The sequence below is a fragment of the Sander vitreus genome, chromosome 21, assembly GCF_031162955.1.
Source record: "Sander vitreus isolate 19-12246 chromosome 21, sanVit1, whole genome shotgun sequence".
Lineage (NCBI taxonomy): Eukaryota > Metazoa > Chordata > Actinopteri > Perciformes > Percidae > Sander > Sander vitreus.
This window is the reverse complement of record NC_135875.1, coordinates 24219017-24229798: the sequence shown is the minus strand read 5'-3', so window position 1 is coordinate 24229798 and position 10782 is coordinate 24219017. Positions and strand designations below refer to the sequence as shown.

Below are 10782 nucleotides of genomic sequence, written 5' to 3'. Positions count from 1 at the left end.
TGTCAAACATATGGTCTGTGGGCCAGAAACGGCCCGCCAAAGGGTCCAATAAGGCCCACTGGATGACTTTGCAAAGTGTGGAAATTGCAGAGAAGTAATTCATTCCAAATCCAAATGTACCACTTTGATCTCAGAGAGAGTTTTTTCTCGTGATATTGCCCTTCTCTCCCGGGTCCGTAACATCATTTTTTTCCTACAATGGCCTTAAAACGCTGTCGTAGCAGAAGCAACTTGTGTTTGCCAACATCAAGCTGACAAGAAACTCTGTGGCAGATACAGTTTTTGATCTTTCTGGAGTGGTTTACTGGTCTGGCCCACTTGAGATCAGATTAGGGGGATGTGGCCCATGAACTGAAATGAGTTTGACGCACCTGGTCTAAAATAAAAGCCCTAACAAAGATGCCCCTTGTGTTAAGATAACCCACTGCTGTTTCCATGCAGGTGCCCCTCTCCCCCTCGCCGCTCTGAGACTCCTGGTCCCCCCGATACGACTGGTCTCAGCAGCCATCTGGCAGACCGTCCAGCAGAAAGTTGTGGCTGATTATGGGATGCTCGAGGAGTTTGTTTCCACGGTTACAGACATAGTTCCAGAGCTACTCACCACTCGCCAGAAGGCCCAACTCCTCCTGGGCCTCAGAGCACGGGTGAGGAGGCGCAGCCGTCATATAGGAACTGCTGGGGATTTGGGTTTAAATCTTAAAGGTCCCATGGCATGACAATTTCACTTTATGAGGTGTTTTAACATTAATATGAGTTCCCCCAGCCTGCCTATGGTCCCCCAGTGGCTAGAAATGGTGATAGGTGTAAACCGAGCCCTGGGTATCCTGCTCTGCCTTTGAGAAAATTAAAGCTCAGATGGACCGATCTGGAATCTCCTCCTTATAATGTCATAAGGAGAAAGGTTACCTCCCCTTTCTCTGCTTTGCCCGCCCAGAGAATTTGGCCCCCCCATGAGGAAGAGAGAGAGACATCATGGCTTTCAAACGAGCAAAGTGGCAGTTGGTTAAGGCCACACCCCCACCCTCCACCTTGTCCCCCCCCTCTCTCCTCTTCAATATCTACAGACACAGAAATGGCACATCCTAAGGAAAGCTCATTGTGGGACTGGCTCTAGTGGCTGTAATCTGCATCGAGGCTGAATTTCGGGAAAGAGACTTCAGATACAGTATTAGGGGACCACTAAGGCCTATATAAAAGAGACTTCAGATACAGTATTAGGGGACCACTAAGGTCTATATAAAAGAGACTTCAGATACAGTATTAGGGGACCACTAAGGCCTATATAAAAGAGACTTCAGATACAGTATTAGGGGACCACTAAGGCCTGTATAAAAGAGACTTCAGATACAGTATTAGGGGACCACTAAGGCCTATATAAAAGCATCCAAAAAGCAGCATGTCATGGGACCTTTAACTTAGGCAGCACGATATCAGGAAAATATGCAATAACGTTGTTGACTATCTTGATAACAATATAACTTGCGATAAATAAACCGTGTACTCAGTTCTGCTGCTTTCAGTATTCTGCTAAAATACAACAAACTGCTTGTTGGATTTAAAACTAATGAAAGGAAATCATTTCCAACTTTCTTTTATTGAACAAATTGATCATTAAATTGAATATAAAAGGCAGCTCTAAAACAGAATGAAATACATTTCAGAGTGCAGTTTTCTACTGATATTTTCTGTCGGTGTCTTTCGCGATGTGTTTGTTGCGCCAGTTGATATCGATGACGGTAAAAAACTATATTATATATTATATAAACGATATATTCTGCAGCCCTAATTTTAACACAGTGTCCTTTTTCTTACCTCTGAGGCTGCTTTGGTGTCTGAATTCTCCGAGATTGAAATACATTCAAGATCATTCTATTTTATAATGACCTGTTCATTTTCTCGTCACTAGGAAAATGACTGGTTCAATAAAAATAGATGTAAATGTAGTAATGCGTATAAAGCTTATAGACTTGGCCAAAGTTAGCAAAAGGTGAACTGTGGCAGGAACCGCCAAATGAGATCTTTCTAAAGGAAGGGTTTTCTGCCACCGTGGTTCTGAAACCCTGTTGCTCTGTGGTTGCAGCTGATTCTGGAGCTGTGTCAGTGTGAAGCTACAGGTGACTGGGAGCTGCTTCAGCCACACCTGGACCGAGTGCAAACGCTTAGCCAGGCATGGGCAATGGAGGTGAGTCTGATGTGTTGTCATTTTGTTATTACTTTGTAAGAATTTAGATAAAGTTGTCCATGCACCCAGGGTTCAAAATGAGCACCATCTACCAGCCAAATGATGGTTAAATATATTGTGCGTAGTTTCTGTCTCCCGCATGAGGAATTCAAAGTAATGACAGCAACACTGTCGGCGCGTCCACATGATACAAGCCTTCCGTGATCGCGCACACCGCCCACCCCTCCCCCTCAACGCAGTCGCTAGTAGCCAAGGAGGACACGGAGAATTAAAAAAACATGATGGACTCTTCAGAAGAGGTCATTATCTTCACTCTAGTTTCTGCGCGGGGAAGTCGCCGGACACCACAATCTTCTGAACATAGTCACACTGAGAAACACAGAGAGAGTTGTGTAGAGCTGATAGTCTTAATTAGCTTTGTAGCAACTCATTTGGCGACGGCTTGAATGTAACGGACGTTCATTATTATCAAAAAGTTACACACTAAAGCTTTAACTATGCAAGTGGCTGCTAGATTTGCTTCCACCAGTAGGGCTGCACCACATGAGGAAAATATCTCATTGCGATTATTATTATTATTTTTTAAAGATTATTTATTTGGGCATATTAGGCCTTTAATTCCACAGGACAGATGAAGACATGAAAGGGGAGAGAGAGGGGGAATGACATGCAGCAAAGAGCTGCAGGTCGGAGTCGAACCCGCGGCCGCTGCGTCGAGGAGCAAACCTCTATACATGTGCACCTGCTCTACCAACTGAGCTAACCCGGCCACTCATCGGGATCATTTTGACCAATGTTGCGATTGCGATACGATTCACGATATTGGAGAGAATGATCATTTTTGTATCATTATTCTCATTTTCATTGAAAAATATTGAAATAAAAATGATTAAAGTATGATTTTAGGTTCCGTACCAATATGTTTTCTTTAGTCTGTAGGATAGGATTTGTATAATACTAAGTTGAGAACGGTTTGACACATATTTTGCCTTAAACAAATATGCCTTAAACTGCCCCCCCGGCAGTACTTTTACCAGTACTTAGCTGGTAATGTTGCTAATTTTGAACCCTGTTCACTAGCCATTAGGCTGGTGGATGAAAAAGTACATTTTGAACCCTGCAGCTGACAATGTAATCTGCTAATTATGTTATGCAGGCTGGTGCTGCAAATATGGAAGGGCCACACTCCAAATTTGTGGATCTAGTGTATAACTTGATGAAAAATCCCGACGAAAGGGGCCACTTCTTTCAGGTCAGTGTTGTTGTCGCACCTTTACATTTGTTCTGTTTATAAAAAATCAAGATGAATAGCTGACAGGTCATCCAGATTCACTGTTTCAATGACACCCCCAGCATTGTAGAAGTGAGCCTCGCTTTGAGTGTGTATTCCTGTCCATGACAACAATATATTCCAATGTAACTGTAATGTATGAATGTAAACTCCGTGTCTCTCTATATATTCAAGTCAGACTATTGCCCTTGAATCTTGTATTTCTGATTCTTTAATGACTTCAGTCACATTGTAGTTCTTGGAACTAAATATTATACCATGCATTGTCTTGTCATGTCTTTCAGAAAGTTTTCCCTGAAGAGTTTGGTCCCACTTATGATGACGCACTTCACACCTTGATGTGGATGTTTCTGTCCAGACTCGAACAGTTTCTTCCTCTTCACACTTTCCAACAGGTTCATAAAGAACAGACCTAAAGTGTTTACAATCCAGGGTCATGTCGGTCATCACCAGTCTTGGATAAAGTACTTGAAAGCAATATTTGAGTAAAAGTACAAGTATCTTACCAGAAAATGACTTTGGTAGAAGTTAAAGGGCCCTATTTTAACGATCTAAGCACACGGCGTGAAGCGCATGGCGCAGGTGCGTTTAGGGCGTGTCCAAATCCACTTTTGCTAGTTTGACGGTGGAAAAAAGGGTCCGTGCGCCGGGGGCATGGTTCAAAAAGGTTATACTTAGTGTCTTCATTAATTCATAGTTGTGTTTCAGGCGTAACATGCAATAAACCAATCAGTCTCCCATTCCCTTTAAAAGCCAGGCGCGTTTGGACCTTGGCACTTTGCTATTATGATGGAGGATTTGCACCATAATATTTTTGTAATCTTGCATATTTGTGTGCTGCTGCACTTCCCTGTGTGTGTAACAAGCATAGTGTGCGAGCGCTGTGCATAAGCCTAGGCACATTTTACTAATTTGCTGTTAAAATAACAATGAAATGCTGTGCTATTGACTTCAGACCAGGTTTTTGTTGGTCAACGGGGCGATCACTTCCCGCTGCCTCAAGATAGCGATACGCCAAGAATGCACCTGACCACACCTCCCTGTAAGACCAGCACGCCCATAGGCGCACAGATGGGCGCAGGTGCATTTGCTATTTAAACGATGCGGGCGCTGGACGGGAAACTGACATCTGCGTCGGTCTTAAACTAGCAAAGACACTTGGGTCAGGCTTTGTGCTGTGCTGCACCAGGTGCAAGATAGGGCCCATAGTCACCTTTTAGAATATTACTTGAGTAAACGTCTTAAAGTATCTGATATTTACTGTACTTAAGTATCAAAAGTAATTTTATGATATTAAATGTTGGTAACTATTAGAAGTAAAAGTAAAAAAATATTGTGGCTTCCTTATCGTGAAGCATAATATTAAGGGTTTCCACACTTTCTTAAACATCAAGTCTGACATCAACGAAGAGAAAAACAGAAACAGAACTTTCATTTTGTTATTCACTCCAACATAAGAAAAACTCTTTTTTGCAAGTGAATAGTAACAAAGACGCTGATGGGGAATTAGTAGTGGAGTAAAAGTGAAAGTTTCCAGAAATGTAAATGACGAAGAAAAGTACAGATACGTGAAAGTTCTACTTAAATACAGTAACGAAGTATTTGTACTTTCTTGCATTACAACACTAGGTATTGGTGTTGTCATAGAGCAGGGGTCAGCAACCTTAGGCATTGGCACGCGCTGGCTCAACCAATCGCACACTAGCAATAAGTGTGCAAGAGAGTTTTTTTGGTAATGTTCCAGTCCGCATGTCGTCGTTTATTTGTTAAATATTTGTTATTATGAAGCTTCATTTCAAAAATCAAGTTACAAAAATGTTATTACAGTGCTTATTTTTTATGTAAACACATTTAAGGAACCAACCCAACCTACCCCGGACTGCGATCAGGATTCGGCTTGTCCTGTAAGATCAGATACCAAAAGGTGTCCAAAATAGAGGATGGATACCCAAATCGAGCCCGTCTGGCCCGGGCCGGGTTCAGACAGATATTTAGAAATGATGTTCGGGTTCGGGTCGGGCTCGGTCACATCAGCGTGATAAGGCATTGACCATTTTAAATTAAACAGCTTATTAACGTGGACTTGTTGCCCCGTGTGCGCTCATCTGTTGACATTTCCGAATGCCTTCCTACAGTTGCTTAATAAAAGCGGGCTTTCCACACAAACAAACGTATGTGTCATAAGTATGAGGAAAAAAAATGAGATTTTAACTGCGTCTGGCTCGGGTCGGGCTCGGATATAAATATCTTAATGCCTGTCGGGCTCGGGCTAGGTTCGGTTACTGCTCTGTCGGACGCGGGCCGGACTCGGACAGAAAAATCCGGCCCGATCTGCACTCTAGTCCAAAAGTCTTTTAGTTTGTCCTTAAGGATGAACCGGATCCTCTCAAGATGGAGTGTGTCCACTCATCTCCGTGAGCCTTAACTTCAGTGTTGGGACTTCTTTCTTTTTTTCCAGAATAAGAGAATACACTTTTTTTTACAGTGAGAATTCCATTTGCCAAGAAGCGCCGTTGTGCCAGTGTCAGTCTCTTTGCTTCATTGGATATCCCTAAAATTACTAAAACTGGATCTGGGACAATTTGAATATTTATCACCTTAGACATGAAACCAAAGATATCACTCAAATAACCTTCTTGCAACAAAGAAAATAACTATGAAGTAAATTACCAACATGTGTGTCACATTTTTCACACAGAGGAGAGATCAGGAGAGATTTAATGTTGTCTTTCTTTGGAACAATGTAGCCTATGTTGGATTTTAAAGTGTATTAGACAATGATGTGCGTTTATTCCAATCCGCATTTCAAATGACCTCTTTTACAGCCATTGGCAGGAGCACTGCCTGTTATTTACGGTACTAATAACCATCCGCATTCTGCAAAAACCCGCCCTACTCTGCCTCCGATTGGCTAGTTCTTCACAGAATATAGTAAAAAATAACACTGCCTGAGCAGGCTCGTTAGATGATGGCAGGCCTAATGCTGATACGGCACACTGTTATACATTTTAAAATGGCACGTCCTATTAAAAAGGTTTTCAACCCCTGTTATAGAAGTACATTTCTTTGACCATTTTTCCTTCCTTTCCTTTTCTTTAGGTTGTGTCCACGTTTGGCGAGGTGTCCTCAGTTCTGGAGGAATGTATGGACTCGGTGTCTCGATGTGAGGAGCTCCGAACCTTGCTGCAGTATCAAACAGGCCTCAGCCAGCTGGATCACAATGGCAAGCCTTTCTAGTTACTCATTCATTTCAGTGACTCTAAATGGCTTTATTTGGTCTGTCATTCCTATGCAGTCTTTTCCTGACCATTATACTTTTTTGAAGGAACATCTCCCCTCGACCAGTCTTAGATCTTTGCTCTGGTGCTGGGAAGTCTAATGGGTGTCCATCATTTTAAACTGTACCGCCTGTGGATCTATGTGGAACTCTTCCACTGACATCGCTTCAATGCAGACTCTAAATAGGCACTTTCAGTGTTCAAACATTAAGATATTTATGTCCGAGCCCGACACAGTTAAAATCTCTTTTTTTTTCTCATACTAATGACACATGTACGTTTGTAGGAAGGCATTCGGAAATGTCAACAGATGAGCGTATCAGCGCACACGGGGCAACAAGCGCACGTGAACACAGACGCGCACCTACATAATAAGCTTTTTTTTTAATTTAAAATGTTCAGTGCCTTATCACGCTGATGTGACCGAGCCCGACCCAAACCTGAACATCATTTCTAAATATCTTGTCCGAACCCGGCCCGGCCCCGACGGGTCCCGACGGGCTCGGTTCCATCCTCTAGTACACAGACTATTATCACCCGACTCAGAAGTTTACTTTGTAGGGTGATAATGTTAGTACTGTGCATTTAGCTTGTTATGCTGCACGCAAGTGGCCAAAACTACAAACAAAATGAATGAAAGCAGCTTTGAATATTTTTAGTTAATAATTAAGTGTGAGCGTTCTCTGAATGATGCACTTCTGATGTCTACGTACTGTCTCCACTGGCTTGTAAAGATTCCATATAGCATGCAGTTTGAATAATCAGTGAGACTTAACAGTGGGTGTTGACCTTTAGTCTATTTCACCATTTTATTGCAATGTTTTTTCTCTCTTTTCAGATGGGTCCGTGGATGGCGCCTTCATTTTTTCAGCTCTCAAACTTCCCTCTGTGGAAAGAACCGAGACAGCGAAACCCCAAACCAACATCCCGGATACTGTGCTGTCATGTACATCAGGTTTGGAGAAGGAATCTTTAACGCTGTCTCATACAACACAGATGAACACGGAAACGACCACAGAAGATCAGACCAGTGAGATAACGGTTGATGGAACTAGCTGGACTCCTGGGGGGAAAGGAACAGAGGTGCTTTTGGGAGATATAACAAGACATGAAGAAAATGTAGGCTTTCTTCAAAGTCAAGCGGAGGCTGCTCCTCGCCTTCTAAAACAATGCCGTGTTCAGCTAAAAAGACTGAACACGCCGCTGCCTTTGCAGTCTCGACCTGTGAGACGAAACCGAGGCCTGAGGATGAAAAGCATTCTGTTGGAAGAGAAAAGAAGTCTTTGCGAAAACGCCCTCAAATCAGCTTCTAGGAAAACCAAACCCTCCAACAGGGCTCCTTTACACGTCTCGGACCATGAGGAGCCAAGCAGCTTGAGCAAAGACGAAGACTCGTATATGGCTCCAATCAATATTTGCAGTGAAGACGACTCATGGTCTTACTACTCCGATGACGACTCTTGCCATAAGACTACTAGTAGTGGTCTTAGTACGGCTGATTCATGGTCCAACTATTCTGATGAGTCTTCCTTTGTGACTCCTGCCAGTAGTTCTGCTGAAGGTGATTTGTTGTCAAATGAGGGCCCTTCCTTCGTCAGTCCTAAAGACGTGCCAGCTACCAGCAGGAAGCCGGGCATCTCCAACATCAAAGCCAGCACTCCAAAAAAGCGTCGGGAAGTCCCGTGTTTTATCTGCAAGAAGCAGGTGAATACAAGCCTGAGGGCTCACATGAAAACCCACTTCCCCACCGGGGATTACGCCTGCCCTCGATGCGACGGCAGGTTCAAACTCTTCTCCTCTTTTAAGCTGCACTTGAACAGAACCTGCTTCGAGTACAGTCAGCACCACGTCGATCCGCAGAAGCCGGACGAAGCCAAGAATCTCAACAAATGCGACAAATGCCAAGAGGCGTTCAGGTACAAACTTTCCCTGGAACGGCACAAACTGACCCACAACGATCTCTACTGCGGTGTATGTAGGAAGGTGTTGCGAGACGCAGCGACGTTGGCAAGGCACAAGGCTTCTCACACCCTGTTTCAGTGTAGCCGCTGTGAGGAGGCCTTCACTGTTTTTAAGCCCTTGCTCAGGCATTGCGAAAACATCCATAAAATAAGCAGGCCGTTTAAATGCAACCATTGTCCGAAAATTGTATCCAAGCTGCGCATCTTAATCGCGCACGAGTGGAAACATACGGGTCATTTACCGTTCCAGTGCGCTCAGTGTGGCTTGAGATTCAAAAACGACGGAGATCTCGTTTCCCACGAGAGAGTCCACACGAGAGAGAAACCCTACCTGTGTGCAGAGTGCGGCAAGACTTTCTCCCAAAAGTCCAACCTGTTGCGGCACTTGAAGTTGATCCACGGCGAGTCTCGAAATGAGAAGAAATATTCTTGCACGGAGTGTGAGAAATCCTTTAAAGAAAAAGGAGCCCTGAAAAAACACCAGAGGACCAAACACTTGAATGAATTGTTCCGTCATCCGTGCCCGTACTGTGGAAAGATGCTCTCAGCGTCAACAATCGCCAGACATAAATTAATCCATACGGGAGAGAAACCTTTCAAATGCACCGTGCCTGACTGTGACAAGTACTTCAGGTCAAATTGTGAAGTGAAGAAGCATGTCCTTATGCACCACAGTACCGAGAGGCCATATAAATGTGATGTCTGTAGTAAGGGCTTTGTAAGAATGTGTTACCTCAACGCACATGCTAAAATACACTCAGGAGAGAAACCATTTGTTTGCCATATCTGCGGTAAAGCTTTCCCCAAGCGCTACAGCATGCAAAGACACAAAAAACTTGTACATACATTAGTAACACATTAACCCTGCATGGTATGAACACGGATCAAGTTCAACAACGGTGTGTTACATCCTTTTGAAGGTTATTCCAAGAATAAGTCTTGGATCAGTCGAATCTGATCTTGCTCAGTCTTTGTTTTCTGTTTTTCCTGACATATACATTGAGATATTTGAAACTGAAATTAAAAAGATTCTGCACAAAATTCAGTCATCTTGACTTTAATCTGTATTCTTTGACAGAGACGGACAGACAATATACTTCAATATCAAAATGAAATTTTTTTTTAAGATAATGGCTTGCCTCCAAATCTGCCTGCAACAAGCTGTCTTCAAAAGTGTTTGTGCTTTGTATTTGTATTTGTAGTTAATTTCTAACAGTTTGATTTGCTTTCACTAGCCATACAATCATTTTTATCTGGTGACCCTGTATTAAAGACCATCCTAAATGAATCCACAATGTTGTAAAAGTAAATAAAATATGAAAAAGTACAGGGGTCGGGGATACTTCAACGGCACTGAATGCATTTATTTTCTGTACTCAAAAATATTGCCAAACTTCATACGTCTTATGAAGTTATAAAGGCCTTTAATATAAATTATTTATATATATATATAGTATTTTATTATGATTATAAATATATTCTTTATATATAAACACATACATTGTACATGTGTCTGTGTCTGTGCTTGTTTTACTATATTCGTGGGGTCCAAAAACCGGGGAATACAGTATACTTGTCGCACAGCCTTGTGGGGCCAAAATGCTGGACCCCACAAGGTTAAAGGGCTGTTTGAGGGTTAAGACTGGGTTTTAGGATTAGGGTTAGAATTAGGTTATGGTTAGGGTGAGGGTAAGGTTAGGCATTTAGTTGTGATGGTTATGTTTAGGGTAAGGGACTAGGGAATGCATTATGTCAATGATGGGTCCCCACAAAGATAGTGAAACAAATGTGTGTGTGTCTGTGTTTGGGTGGGTCTGTCTGTCTGTCTGTGTGTGTGTGTGTGTGTGTGTGTGTGTGTGTGTGTGTGTGTGTGTGTGTGTGTGTGTGTGGGGCGCTCAGGTGGTAGAGCGTCACCTACCAATCGGAAGGTCGGTGGTTCTCTTGGGCAAATTGTGAATAGCGGTGTGTGAAGAGTGCGGATCGGGCTGCATTTTTCTGTCCGAGCCCGGCCCGCGTCCAACACAGTTCAAATCAAATTTTTTTCTCATACTAATGACACATGTAAGTTTG

The 10782-nt window shown here is 42.9% G+C and overlaps 1 protein-coding gene across 2 annotated transcripts in view; it reads left to right on the top strand.

The window, feature by feature from the left end:
• LOC144536493 (uncharacterized) overlaps nt 1-9835 on the top strand; it is an 11168-nt gene extending 1333 nt beyond the window's left edge. The window contains exons 2-7 of one of the 2 annotated variants that reach the window (XM_078279664.1): nt 442-644; nt 2081-2182; nt 3339-3434; nt 3758-3868; nt 6573-6696; nt 7590-9835. In XM_078279664.1, coding sequence (XP_078135790.1) covers nt 442-644; nt 2081-2182; nt 3339-3434; nt 3758-3868; nt 6573-6696; nt 7590-9574 — 2621 coding nt within the window. In that variant the 3' untranslated portion in view covers nt 9575-9835. The remainder of the gene's footprint in view (nt 1-441; nt 645-2080; nt 2183-3338; nt 3435-3757; nt 3869-6572; nt 6697-7589) is intronic. The other variant, XM_078279665.1, reaches the window with a different exon arrangement.
• Nucleotides 9836-10782: the final 947 nt, after the last annotated feature.